Source organism: Pelodiscus sinensis, chromosome 22 (assembly GCF_049634645.1).
Source record: "Pelodiscus sinensis isolate JC-2024 chromosome 22, ASM4963464v1, whole genome shotgun sequence".
Classification (NCBI taxonomy): Eukaryota; Metazoa; Chordata; order Testudines; family Trionychidae; genus Pelodiscus; species Pelodiscus sinensis.
This window is the reverse complement of record NC_134732.1, coordinates 9,775,106-9,789,717: the sequence shown is the minus strand read 5'-3', so window position 1 is coordinate 9,789,717 and position 14,612 is coordinate 9,775,106. Positions and strand designations below refer to the sequence as shown.

Sequence of the window (14,612 nt, the reverse complement as noted above, 5' to 3'; positions counted from 1 at the left end):
CTCACTCAAGATGGCTACTGCCCACATTCGCTACCTTCTTTGTTCTTAGAGGTGAAAGCTGCTGGCCTTGGTTGCCGCAAAAGTTTGCCCTTAGTCAAGCTGGCGTATGCAGCATTTGCCCTCAGCAAAGATGGCGGCGCCCCATTAGCTTTCTATCGTGCCCTCAGCACGTACCATTGCAGAGCGGCCTAAGTGGCTTCACAGTCGGATATACAAGATGGCGGAAGCGGTTGCGGCCGTTTGAATTCCAACGAAGCCGCCAAACTCGGACAATAACAACCAGAGCCGCCACCGCCGCCGGAGGGTCCCTGCGGGGGTCGCACCGCCATGGACTCGCTGCCGGGGGAGGACCTCACCCTGCCCGTGGAGTTTAGCGGCAGGTAGGAGCGGGGTGGGACGGGGCAGGCAGCCGGGACCGTTAGGGCGTCCGGCGTGGGCGAGGCTGTTTGAGATCCCCCCCCCACTGGGGTCTGGCCTGCGGAGCGGAGTGGCGCTCGGCATCACCCCCACGCGTTCCTCCAAGCCAGACCGACTGTGCATGTGTGGAAATCCGAGTACCCCTTTCCCCCCGGCGAGACCGGGGGCGCTCGGGATTCCCCCTCCCCACACACTCGGGTCTGGTCACCTCTTGCTGGAGCTGTCTGCTGGTGATTGAAGCCCCCAGAGTTTGGCTGTGGCTTGGGCCTCACACACAGGGGCAGGAGTACTGCAGCTTGGGGTTCATACCCCCACCTCCCATGTGGCTGTTTGGCTCTTAGTATCTTTTCTAATATTGGGGAAGGGGTGCGAAGCTGTTACCTGGATCCCTTCCCTCCCTTTCGGTAGCTTCAGGGGTTAGCGGAGTTAGTCTGTACAGGATAAATTTAAAAAACAACAAATGGTCTGGTAGCACTTTATAGATTAACAAAACACGTTTTGGTGTTTGCCGTGTATTGTGTGTTGGGGAGAGACACTGGAAGTACTCAGGAAGGAGGGACTTTTTGTGGGGCTTCTAAACTTTCCATCACTGAAATGCCTCCTGTGTCTCACTCTTAGCGTCAGTATTTCCAGACTGCCAGATGTCTCCAGAGAAGAACCTTGTATTGGCGTAGGAGGTAATGGAGGTAAGGGCAGCTAATGTGATGGCACACAAGAAGTGGTCAAATGAACGCTTGAAATGTTCATTTCAGGAGAGTGCAAAGTTAGAAGATAAACATCTTATTTGCAAGAGCTTGTCTAGAGAACAGCCAAACTTGTTCTTACAGCACTGTAGTCTAATAAACACATTTCTGTAATGTTCCTGTGTTAAAAACTTATTGTTTCAAACGATTAACCCACAGTATTTGCTAGGCAAATATTGCAGCACTGGGAATCTGAAAGTGAAAATAACTACATAGTGAAACTGAATAAATTACCCAGCTGGTAGAAGTGTCAAAAGTTAATAAAGATCATAAATAGCGAAAAGTAAGTTCAGTTCATAAGAATGGCCTTACTGGGTGAGACCAAAGGTCCATCCAGCCCAGTACCCTGTCTGCTGACAGTGGCCAATGCCAGGTGCTCCAGAGGGAGTGAACTGAACAGGTAATGCTCAAGCAATCTCTCTCTTGACATCCATCTCCACCCTCTGACAAACAGAGGCTAGGGACACCATTCCTTACCCATCCCGGCTAATAGCCATTAATGGACTTAACCTCCATGAATTTATCTAGTTCTCTTTTAAACCCTGTTATAATCCTAGCCTTCACACTTAACAGTTCACTTTTAATAGATGTTAGTAACAGGCAAATAAACTTCTTTATTTGCAACATATAATTTTTATAAGTATAATGTCCCTTTAAGAAAACCAACAAACCGTATAAACTGAAGCTAGTGGTACAGGTTGAACCGCTTTAGTCCAGCATCCTAGAGCTTTGACCTGTTCCGAAGCAGAGAATTTGCCGAACCATGGGTGTTGAGTATTGTCTAGGGCAGGGGTGGCCAACCACTTAGAGACAAAGAGCCAAAATAGCGGTGAATAGAATACAAAGAGCCACGTATTGTATATTTATTTTTATATATTTATATAGAGAAAGATCGATATAGTACACAACATGTAGTAATAAAAACAACATTACAAGACATTTCAGACAAAAACCAATACAAAAGTCTCTAGTAATTTAAATTCATAGATCTTCAGAGGACTTGACAAGGAAAACACATCAAATAAAAAAAAACCTTTAAAAATACAGTAAATTCTCTCTCACAAAAAAGCATTCCCACTATGTATTTGAAATTTAACACTACTGCCGTATTATGTCCTGTGATTTTTTTTTTTTAAATCAAACTGCACTGAGAAGTAATTTAGCACAATTTGAAGTGCCTGTCCCAGACTGCAAATATGAGAGGTTCAAAAACATCTCAGAATAATTGCTTCAGCCTGGCAAACAATAGCCTTTGAATATTCTTTAAAGAAACATTGTAAATCAGGTACATGCTGATTCTTTTTTTGCCCTAGAATTTAAATAGGACATCTGTGTTGGCTGCCTTATTCTGCATCCACGGAGACTTTGAGCTTAAGGTGCTTCGTGCCCCCCCCCCCCCACAATGCCCCTCCCTCCCCAGGGCCAGGCATTCCCAGTTCCCCCTTCCCTCCCCTGCTCTAACCCAATGCTCCCCAGAGCCAGGCATTCCCATCCCCCAGCTCTAACCCAATGCCTTCCTTCTCCTCCAGAGCCAGCCCCCTCCCCGCTCTAAACCAATCCTCCTCCCCTCTCCTAGAGCCAAGCACCGCCCCCCCAGCTCTAACCCAATCCCTCTCCTTTCCCCCAGAGCCAGGCACCTCCCCCCCCCCCCACTGTAACCCAATCCCCCTGACCCAGAGCCAGGCACCTCTTTCTCCCCCCCCCCCCCCCCCGGCTCTAACCTAATGCCTAGGTCCTGGATCCGCCGCCACGCACTTCTCCCTCCAGGCGCTGGGACTCTGTGTGCTGAGTGGCTGCCCGTGAGCAAGCCCTGGGACGCCATGCGCAGAGCTGCCGGCCTGAATAGTCAGGGCGCGTGGCTCAGAAGCAGCAGGAGCCACATCTTTTTTAAATGAAAGAGACCACCCCGGGTCTAGGAGCATTACCACCACTTCCATTGCTTACTGGGCTCTTAGAAGACATTTAGGGGTAAAATCGAGCTAAATAACAGCACAGAGCACTGAAAGCCTGGACTCATGGCGAAAAACAAACTTTATGGGACTGCAGGAGACTTGGCCACATCTGTGGTAGGTGGACATCCAGCTAACTAAAATGATGCTGGACCAGGGATGTTGCTGTACCAGAGAGTGCCAATTTGTATTAAGCCAAGATACCAACATATTAAGTTTCTATTGTCATTAAGATCCTGATCCTGCAAGACTTTGGTCCTGTTCTTCTTGTACTAATTTCAGAAACAATGATGGTAGTTTAGTCCTTTATTTTAGAGAGAGCACGTGAAAGTCTCTCACCAGACTTTTCCTGTCAAATATTGTTGAACTGTATTGAGCAGGGATAGTAATTCAGCATGTTTTACTTTCTGGAGTAGGAGTAGTAGCTGAATATTCATTTTACTACATGTTTGGGAGAGAATACAACATGAAACATTTATTTTGAAATATCAAATGAAAACTACTTATACATAATTATAGCAATTTTCTCTGTTCTGATAACCAGTTTCCTGGCCTTGTATTTTGAATGTTATTCTGTCCAGTATGCTTTTGTGTATTTAGTTGAAGCTAAGTCTACAACATGAGTGGCAATAATTTTTGACCGGGTGCTACTTCAGAAATTTTTGAAGTTGCCTTAGGCCACCCCAGAAGGGACGAGGCCAGGATGGTTCTGTGTTCTGCATGAAGTCTCTTGCTCCCTTCTCCTGCCCTGCAAGGGAGCGCCATGCTCAGAGTCAGCTGGCGGTTGATTTTAAGTTCTGAGCCCCTTGCAGGGCAGGAGGAGATGTCACACGCTCCTCCTGCTCCCAAGCCCTGATTGGCCTGGGAGTGTGCAAAGTCTCCTCCCGCTCTGCCCCTGTCCTGCAAGGAGCATGCGGTGCTTAGAAGTGCCGCACCCCTTGCAGGATGGGAGGAGACTTTGCGCACTTCCCTCCCCTCCGTCCCTCCAGGTCCTGATTGGCCTGGGGGTGCAGATAGTAGCAGGGACTCCACGGTCAGATCAACTCTCTTGGCGGGCCGCATCTGGCCTGCAGGAGGCCTTTTTGCCCTTCCCTGGTCTACAATTCTGCTGTGCAATAATGAAAACAACTTACATATGCTAACTGGAAGATATTTTTTTATGAAAGCAAGCAATTATAAGAAATAAACCTACATTGCTGTATGGCAGTGATGCTGTTACTGTAGATGTTCTATGTATCTCATCATGTTAGTCAAATCTTCAACATTTGAAGACTTCTGGTTGGCATTCCTGGGAATATTGAAAGGCTCTGTAGTGTGTATGGAATTACTTGATAACTTTGGAAATATTTACTTCAATAATTTCTTTTAATTGTGGGAACTTTCTTTAAACAGTGGGAACTTGGTACTTCAAACTTTTTTCCCTTAATCCTTCAATTCTAGCTTTTCCATATATGGATATGTAGATATATGATGTCACATTTTGTATATAATCTGCAATTTTTAAGCCTCCTGTATAGAATCTCTTCCCCCCCGCCCTTCCCTTTTTAAAGTTTGCGAATGTTCATAGCTGTCTTAATACCACATTTGTGTTCCTTATTAAATTTTGGCTATTGTAGAATGAACACGAGAGAGAAACACTTTGATTATTTGTAATCATATACATAGAGAAGTAGCTAATATTTCTTTGCTACCTCTGCTATGGATGCAAGCCTTGATCTTGAGGGGCACAGCGCTGCGCAGCTATGAGCACCTGCCTTGTTTTTGTCATAACTCAGTCCATAATTTAAAAAGGGCACATGAAAATACACTTGTTTGATGCTTTTAATGCATTCAGATGGTTAAAATAACCTTTTTCCCCTAATAACATTGTAATTTTGGATCCTCTGATATTTGGATGTTTGGTTCCTCCTAAGCTGCGCTGTAGCACAGCTTCCCAGGTGATTAGTCAGCCCTGCCCAGTCAGGCTCAGGGCTCCCTGTAGGAGCTGACCGATTGTGTGAGGCTGATTAATCATCTGTGAAGCTGCTGCCACTGTGCAACTTAGAGGGAATGCTGGTTTGGATCTGATTTGTCTTGTCCGTTGTCTAGTGTTTCTGGATGTGGCGGAAGATATAGTTTCACCAACCAGAGCTCGGACCATGAAGGATTATGAAAATGTAAGTAAATTTATCATGTAAAATTTAGTGACAAAAATCAATTGCTAAATCCTATAGAGTATGCTACAGAATTGACTACTGAAAAGGTAGAGGTACAATAACTTCCTGGAGACCCATAAATGCATTTATTTTGATTGAGTTAAGTCCTTAAATGGTGTCAGTTAGCATAGCTCTATTGAAGTCCCTGATGAACACCATCTGAGAATCTGCTCATCAGTTTACTACCCATTTTTTAACTGTAACTGTTGAGATTGAAGCAGATCCTGTTATTAGGGCTAGAAAATGTCCCATCTTGGTTGCAGTCTCAACATGGCTTCATGGTCAAACTCCTCTTAAAGAATAGTTCTAGTGTAATTCTTCCCTAGGGATGTGAATGTGTACCTGTATACATAGTTAACCAGTGAGTCCAGGCTTCTCAGTTAACGTACAGAGTTACACACAGGAACCCCTTCCCCCTGTGCTGGCTGCAGTGCATGAGGAGCTGGCCTGCCTCTCTACTCCTCCCCCTCGCTACCTCCCCGGTGTGTAAATGTGTAACCACCGAAACTTCCAGCAGTTACACATTCACAAACTCATTTTAATGTCCCTGAGCTTTACAACGCAATATATGGCATTTTTCTGACCTCATAATTTTACTTATGAGGATCATAGAATCATAGAGCTGGAAGAGACCTCAGGAGGTTGTCAAGTCCAGCCCCCTACCCAAGGGAGGACCAATCTCAACTAAATCAACCAAGCCAGGACTTTGTCAAGCCGAGACTTAAAAACATCTAGGGATGAAGATTCCACCACCTTCCTAGGGAACCCATTCCAGTAACTTTACCACCCTCCTAGTGAAATAGTTTTTCCTAATATCCAACATAGACCTCTCCCACTGTAACTTGAGACCATTGTTCCTTGTTCTGCCCTCCCTCACTACTGTGAACAGCGTCTCTCCATCCTCTTTGGAACCTTCCTTCATGAAATTGAAGGCTGCTGTCAAATCCCCCCTCACTCTTATCTTCTGAAGACTCAATGAGCCCAAATCCTTCAGCCTCTCCTCATAGGTCATGCGTTCCAGCTCCCTACTCATTTTGGTTACCCTCCGCTGGACCCTTTCCAATCCTTTCTATAGTGGGGGGTCCAGAACTGGACAAAATACTCCAGATGTGGCCTCACCAGAGCCGAATAAAGAGGAATAATCACACCTCTGGATATAATGGCAATGCTCCTTTTAATGTTACCTAATATGCCATTAGCCTTCTTGGCTACAAGGACACGCTGTTGACTCATATCCAGCTTCTCATCCACTGTAATCCACAGGTCCTTTTCTGCAGAACTGCTACTTAGCCATTTGTAAGCCTGTAACAATACTTGGGATTCTTCCGTCCCAAGTGCAGGACTCTACACTTGTCCTTGTTGAACCTCATCAGATTTCTTTTGGCCCAATCCTCTAATCCAGGGGTTCCCAAACTTTTTGACACGGGGACCAGTAAATCCATTCACAAACTTTTGGATTTCATTTGCATATTCATTAATCAAATGATGAATATTCAAATAAGTTGTTTCTGGTCCTCCCAAATCTCCCAGTGCCAGCTTTAGCAAAGCTTTTGATATGGTCACCCACAATACAGGCAGTCCCCGGGTTATGTACAAGATAGGGACTGTAGGTTTGTTCTTAAGTTGAATCTGTATGTAAGTCGGAACTGGCGTCCAGATTCAGACACTGCTGAAACTGACCGCCAGTTCTGACTTACATAGAGAATCAACTTAAGAACCCCAGGCATCCCCAAGTCAGCTGCTGCTGAAACTAATCAGCAGCTGATTCCAGGAAGCCCGGGGCAGAGCAACTCTGCCTCGGGCTTCCTGTAGTCAGCGCTGGTCAGTTTCAGCAGAAGCTGACTTGGGGACGCCTGGGGCAGAGCAGCTGGGGTGCTACTGGACCAACCCAGCAGCACCCCATCTGCTCTGCCCCAGACGTCCTGATTCAGCCGCTGCTGAAACTGACCAGCAGCGGCTGAATCAGGACCTGGGGCAGAGCAGCTGGGGTGCTGCCGGGTTGGTCCAGTAGTGCCCACGGGCGCTGCAGGACCAATCGGCAGCGCCCCAGCTGCTCTGCCCCAGAGTCCAAAACAAAAGCCTGGTCTGCAGGGGGGGGAGCACACTAGCTGCGCCCCCCCCCCCCCCAGCAGACCAGGGACACGGGGAGCAGAGCCGCAGCGGCAGCGGGGTGCCGCGCCTCTGAGGCTTTGCTCTGGCAAAGCCTCAGAGGCGAGGGACCCCCCCGCGGCTGCGGCTTCAGTCAGGGTGCCTGTGGTCTGCTGGGGACCGTCCCCAGCAGACCACAGGCACCCAGACTGGAGCGGCAGCAGCGGCGGTTCCCCGCGCCTCTGAGGCTTTGCTCTGGCAAAGCCTCAGAAGCGCGGGAACCCCCGCTGCTGCCGCATGAGACCCGGTGCCTGTGGTCTGCTGGGGACCGTCCCCAGCAGACCACAGGCACCGGGTCTCATGCGGCAGCAGCGGGGGTTCCCGCGCTTCTGAGGCTTTGCTCTGGCAAAGCCTCAGAAGCGCGGGAACCTGCCCGCTGCTGCCGCTTGGGTCCCGGTGCCTGTGGTCTGCTGGGGACGGTCCCCAGCAGACCACAGGCACCGGCACCCAAGTGGCAGCAGCAGCGGTTCCCGCGCTTCCGAGGCTTTGCTCTGGCAAAGCCTCAGAAGCGCGGGAACCCGCCCGGTGCCCCTGGTCTGCTGGAGACGGTCTCCAGCAGACCAGGGGCACCGGAGCAGCTTACGATCGGGGCTTTCTCGCCCCGACTTCCGGGACGAGAAAGCTCCGTTCGTAAGTGCGGATCCGACGTAAGTCGGATCCACGTAAGTTGGGGACTGCCTGTATTCTTGCCAGCAAGTTAAGGAATATGGATTGGATAAATGGGCTGTAAGACAGACAGAAAGATGGTTAGACCAGGGTTTCCCAAACTTTTACTTTAATTGGAACCCTTTTTTTGCAGTTCTGCTTTTTGCAGCCCAAAAATATAAACACATGAAAAACAAACTGAGCAAATACCAGACATATAACATGTCTGGTATTTTCTCGGTAGGTAAGTTGTATTATTACTAGATTTATCAGTTTGTAGTTTCGAACTGCCTGGCTGGTAAATGTTCTCAGGCTGCATGAGTATGTCTACAAGCCAGATAGTTCGCAACTACTCGAGGGGTGTGGGGGGGGGGGGGGGGGGGGGAAGGGGACAGTAGAATCCCTGTGCTGGACTAACTTGTGCTTTGTGGGTGCGGGGGAGGGAGGGGAACGGGGTCGGGTCAGTCCCACTCCCTGCAGGCCGATTCATTCCTCCCCCTGCTCCCCTTGCTGCACCTCTGGCTAGCCCCACTTTCCCCAGCCCCCTCCCGGGCAGCCAGTTCTCCCCCGCTTCTCCTCCTAATCTCCCTTGGCCAGCCCCGGTACCTGCGTCCAGTCCTCCTTCCAGCGGCTGCTTCTCCCACCCCGCCCACATCTTCCCCGGCCAGGTCCCTTCCCCCAACCTCACACCCCCTCCGGCAGCCCTGCTTCCACCAGCCCCCCAATCTCCCCAGCCTGCCCTGATTCCCCCATCCAGTTCTGCTTCCGGTGGCCAGCTCTCCCCTCCTCCTCACCCCGGAATCTCCTGGCACCTGCACCTTCCCTTAGCCCTGTACCCTCCTGGTGCCTCCCTTTGCCCTCTTTTTCCCTAATTCCCACCCCCTCACCAGTCTCTGCCCCATTCCCCTCCTGCCCTTCTGTGCCCTCAGACACGATTTGCTCCATCCTGACCTTCCTCATGCCCACCCCTTCTTTCAAGCCTTCTCCCAGCACCTCCCCTTCCAGCCCCCAGTGCCCTTCCCCTCTCCTCTCCCAGCATCACCCTGTCCCCCCTCCCACTGACACCTCCCCTACTGCCCTTTCCCTCATGGTCTGCACTTGGCCCCCTGGCATTTGTCTCTCTCTCTCCTGCACCCCTGTCCCTTGGTGCCTTTCCCTCTCCCTCCCAAGCCCTTTCTCCTTCTCCCCCCTCCCTTCTCCTCGCCTCCGCCGCTGCATGAGCCGGTTCCCTACTTTCTCCTTCCACGTTGCAGGGCCGGAGTCCACACTCAGGCCCCGGAGGCCGAACCCAGAGCCAGCCAAGCCCCGCTACGTTCCTCCCGCAGGTTTCAAAACCCCGGGCTGTGACATGACGTCACATTACGCCCAGGTGTCCTCCCTGCCCACGAGCAACGCCGCGCATGGGCAGCAGGTGGCGAGGAGGAGCTGCGTGCAGCAGGGACGGTGCAGGACTGAGGGGGATGCTCTGGGGGCGGGGTGGGAGGACGCATGGGAGGGCCGGCGGGGGGGGGGGGAGGGATCCGGGGCCCGCTCCAGGCAGAGCTGGGGAGAGACCCAGCTCCACATAGTGGTGGAGCAGGGCCCTGGCTCTTAACTCGCCGGCATTTCCGGGTGCAGGGGCGTGGGGCCCGATTCGACCAAATAGGTCAAATTGGCCTAAGGGCTGGCAGCCACCAGGCATGCTGAGGCCTGGCATTTTTTTTCCATGGCCCGGTGCCGAGCCGCAGACCATAATTTGGGAAACGCTGCTCTAATCTGTCTAGGTCACTCTGGACCCTATCCCTGCCCTACAGCGTATCTAGCTCTCCCCCTAGCTTATGGTTTATCTAGACTACGTGGAACAGTCGAAAGGGGACATGCAGATTCTGTGGGAATTTGTATATCTTTTTCCGATGGCACTTTCGAAAGCAGAACTTTCGAAAACCTCATTTTTTGAGGAAGAGCGGCTTTTCGACAAAGGGGGGAGGTTGCCAAAAAAGCTGCGTCTAAACTATTTCCGCTTTCGAAAGTGCGATTGGAAGAAGATATGCAAATTCCACAGGAAGGTCATTCTTGGCTGTATTGTTAGTTCCCATGTGGAGAAGCAGGAAGGAGTAGCAATCCAAAGGTTTCATCAGTTTTGTAAGCCTCTCCATCACATCCTGAATGCAAGCTCCTAGTAAGCAGCACACTTCTTGAGATTGCAGGTCTGGATGGCTGATGGATGACTGAGTCCTTCTTAAGAGGGAGTTCCCGACCGCCACCCCCATCGTCGTCTTTTGGGGGTGATGGTTGTGGAACCCCCATCTCTTGGGCTACACATCCCAGGCCTTCCGGTAAATTGTGTTCCCTTCTGATTTCTTCCCTGAGAGTTCCCTGCCAAAGCATTCTCCACCGGTGGAGAGAGCCTAAAAGTGGTTACTTACCTCTACAGGAATGGGGAAACCTGAGTTGGCCGCCGCCGCCTTCTAGTGGTTATATGCTACCATTTCTCTTCCTTGTCCTGTACTTCCCTCACTGGCTCTTCAGCCTGCTGTGCCTGCAGGATTAAACGCTGCCTTCTATCAAGGACTGTCTTCATCCTCTCGGATGGAACGTAGGGTCGATACTTGGACCTCCAAATCCTCTAATTTTTCTTCTAAAATGGCGACCAGCTTGCACTTAGTGCAGATGAAATCCCTTCTTTTTTCTGGGAGGAAGGCAAACATGGCACATGTTGTGCAAGTAACAACAGCAGACCTATCACCATCCATACCTGCCTTCCTTCAGAGAGATTCCTCAGATGTTATTAAATGCCTTCTTGAAGGGCAGGAGAGAGAAAAGAAAAAAAAATCTTCAAGGAAGAGCGCACCAAACACTGTAGGGGTCTCCCAAGGTGAATTCCTAGGCAAACTCCTATGTTGGCTGGTGCCCTGTTCGCTGCTCTTTGTGTTCACTCTGGCTGTCTTTTTTAGAAGGCTGAGGCTAGGCCCGGCTCAAAGCTTTGCCTCTGATGGAATCAACCCCTGAAGGCCCACCAGAGCTCAGGAAGTTTTGATAATTGGTTAGTGGAAATATTTTAAAGAATGACGAGAGTATCGCGCCCCCTTCTGAACTCCCTCCAAATTTCCCTGTTAGCAGCTTCTGATCGCTGACTGACTGCTATATAAAGTCTTGGACTGCCTGATAGTCCCTCCCCCTGATTAAGGCTCAACCAATGAGGTTTCTAGATTTCAAACCTTGATTAGAAGCTCAGAGCTTCCACCTGCTAGCCACAGCACACACTCCTTAGGGGGGAGGGGAAGAAGAGGAAAAAACCCCAACAACCCCTAAACCCCAGACAAACACAAGCTTATCACACAGCAAGAAACCCACAAACACACACACACTAGATAGCCACTTCCCTCAAGTGTCCTGTATTAGCACCTTCTCTACCTGGAGAATTCCCTCTCAAAATTCCCTGTTACCAGCCTCTGTTTGCAAGCTCCCCGGTTGCTGACTCACTGCTATATAAAGCTCTGGGTTGCCTCATAGCCCCTCCCCCGGTTAAGGCTCAACCAATGATTTAAATGATTCCTTTCATTTAAAAAAATGACTGAATATGAATTGATCTTTGAGTGCTATATCACTACCTTCTGTCATCAGATTTACTAGTCAAGTCTGTTTGTAACACAAATAAGGAAATGCATTTTTAACTTAACAAGCAATGTTATTTTAACTGAATATGTGGAGCAGAATTGTACAATTGTTAGATTTGGTTCAGAACACTTATTACCAGGGCTCACTGAACCGTGGCGAGCCCTGCTCGCCAGCCGCTCTGTCCAGCGTTCTACACATGTGCAGATTGCCCGAACCCGGCTCTTCCGGGATTTAATCTATTCACCACAGGTGAGTAGATTCAATAGATTGTCGAGCCCTGGCTATAAGTATTGATGAACCTAGCCTCCTTGAAAGTGTCTAATTCTTTTTTGAACACTGTTAAAGTCCTGGTCTTCAAAACATCTGGTAAGGATTTCTACATGTTGACTGTGCACTGTGTGAAGAAAAACTTCCTTTTTGTTTTAAATCTATCAATTTCATTTGGTGACTTCCTTATGTTATGGGAACAAATAAATTCTGTATTCACTTTCTCCATACCTGTCATGATTTTATAGACCTCTATCACATCCCCTGGTCTCTGCTTTTCTGAGCTGAAAAGTCCCAGTCTTTTAAATCTCTATTCATATGGCACCTTATCCAAACCCGTTTTTTTTGCCTGTTTCTGAACCTTTTCCAGTGCCAATATATGTCTTTTGAGGTGGGGTAACCACATTTGTACTAGGGATGTTACATGATGTATATTATAATAATTGTGTAACCACATCCAGTTTTATTGTTTATACAACTATTTGATAGTCGATAGGCTCCCACTACTGGGGAGCCCCTAGCCACCCCACACTGTTTCCTCTTTCTCAGACACAGCAGTGCAGGATGGCAGGTGGGAGTCCATCTGTGAGGGAAGCTGGTTTAAGAATCAGCTTCTTGTGCAGACCGGCTCCTGCTTGCTGCCCCTCTGAGACAGAGGCAGCAGTGAGAGGTGGCAGCAAACTCTGTCTGCAGGCAGTCTGAGCTCCTTGTGACAGATGCTGCTCTGTGGGATGCCAGCACAGCCTCTGTTTGTGAGGAGCTTGGGCCCTTGGTGGACAAAGGCTGCTTCGTGGCAGCCTTCCCTGTTGCCCCCTCTCTCCTGCACTGCTGCCTCTGAGGGGGGGCTGTATTTTAAGCCAGCTCCCCATGAGCACCAGCCCCTGCCTCCCCTTCCCCTTGCTACCTCTGATACAGAGGCAGCAAGGTGTGTGTGTGTGGGAGGGGTGGGGGGTGTAGTTTACAGGGTTAACCCAATAAGACCAGGTCATCCCTAATTTGTATGCAGTATTCCATATATGGACATGGTATGGATTTATATAGAGGCAATAAGATATCTTCTGTCTTATTCTCAATCCCTTTTTTAATGATTCCTAACTTCTGTTTACTTTTTTGACTTCTGCTGCACATTGAGTGGATGTTTTCAGAGAATTATCTACAATGACTCCATGATCTTCCACTTAAGTGTTATAGCTAAATTAGTCCCCATCATTTTGTATGTGTAGTTGAGATTATTTTCTCCAATGTGCATTACTTTTCATTTGTGGCGAGGAGTCCTGTGGCACCTTATAGACTAACTGAAGTGTTGGAGCATAAGCTTTCATGGACAAAGACCCACTTCGTCAGATGCATCTGACGAAGTGGGTCTTTGCCCACGAAAGCTTATGCTCCAACACTTCAGTTAGTCTATAAGGTGCCACAGGACTCCTCGCCGCTTTTGAAGATTCGGACTAACACGGCTACCCCCTGATACTTTGCATTTATCAACTTTAAAATTCATTTGCTATTTTGTTGTCCAATCACTAAGTTTGGTGAGATCTTTTTGAAGCTCTTCACAGTCTGCTTCGTTTTAACTATCTTGAGCAGTTCAGTATCATCTGCAAATTTTGCCACCTCACTGTTTATCCCTTTCTCTAGAACATTTATAAATTAGTTGAAAGGCTTGGTCCCAGTATGGACCCTTGGGGGACACCACTTGCCTTTCTGAAAACATACCATTTATTCCTACCCTTTGTTTCCTGTCTTTTAACCAGTTATCAGTCCATGAGAGGACATTCCCTCTCATCCCATGACAACTTACTTTTAAGAGTCTTTGGTGAGGGACTGGCCAGAGGTTTTCTGGAAATCTAAGTACACTATTTTCATTGGATCCCCCTTGTTCACATGCTTGTTGACCTCCCTCAAAGAACTGTAGTAGATTAGTACGGTATGATTTCCCTTTAAAGAAACCATGTTGACTTTTCTCCACAAATTATGTTCATACATGCGTCTGACAACTCTGTTCTTTACTGTAGTTTTAACTAATTGGCCTGGTACTGACGTTAGACTTACCAGTCTGTAATTGCTAGAGCCCTTTTTAAATATTGGAGTCACATTAGCTATTTTCCAGTCATTAGGTACAGAAGCTGATTTAAAGGATAGGTTATAGACCAAAGTTAATAGTTCCACTATTTCACAGTTGAGGTTTTTCGGAACTCTTGGGTGAATGCCATCTGGTCCCGGTGATTTGTTACTGTTAAGTTTATCAATTTGTTCCAAAACCTCCTGTAATGACACCTCAATCTGGGTCAGATTTGCCTCTGAGAAAGAATGGCTCTGGTTTGGGAATCTCCCTAACATCCTCAGCTGTAAACAGTGAAGCAAAGAATGTATTTAGTTTCTCCATAATTACCTTATTATCTTTTAGTGCTCTTTTAGCATCTCGATTGTTCAGTGGCCCTACTGGTTGTTGAGCATGCTTACTGTTCTGATGTACTTTAAAAACATTTTACTATTACTTCTTGAGTTGTTGGCTAGCTGGTCTTCAAACTCCTTTTTGGCTTTCCTTATAATTTTTTGCATTTATTTTCAGGGCTTGACAAATAGCAGCAAAAGCCACTCGCTAGCCCCACACTGCGCATGCGCAAGAGCCACATTGCATATGCGCGTGCCGC

The 14,612-nt window shown here is 48.4% G+C and overlaps 1 protein-coding gene across 5 annotated transcripts in view; it reads left to right on the top strand.

The window, feature by feature from the left end:
* The window catches only part of CDK5RAP2 (CDK5 regulatory subunit associated protein 2), a 170,825-nt gene continuing 156,213 nt past the window's right edge, over positions 1 to 14,612 (top strand). For 3 of the 5 annotated variants that reach the window (XM_075905146.1, XM_075905144.1, XM_075905143.1), the window contains exons 1-3: positions 2 to 380; positions 1,036 to 1,103; positions 5,198 to 5,265. In XM_075905146.1, coding sequence (XP_075761261.1) covers positions 328 to 380; positions 1,036 to 1,103; positions 5,198 to 5,265 — 189 coding nt within the window. In that variant the 5' untranslated portion in view covers positions 2 to 327. Of the gene's footprint in view, positions 381 to 1,035; positions 1,104 to 5,197; positions 5,266 to 14,612 lie in introns of all 5 variants that reach the window. The other 2 variants (XM_075905145.1, XM_006129080.4) reach the window with 2 other exon arrangements.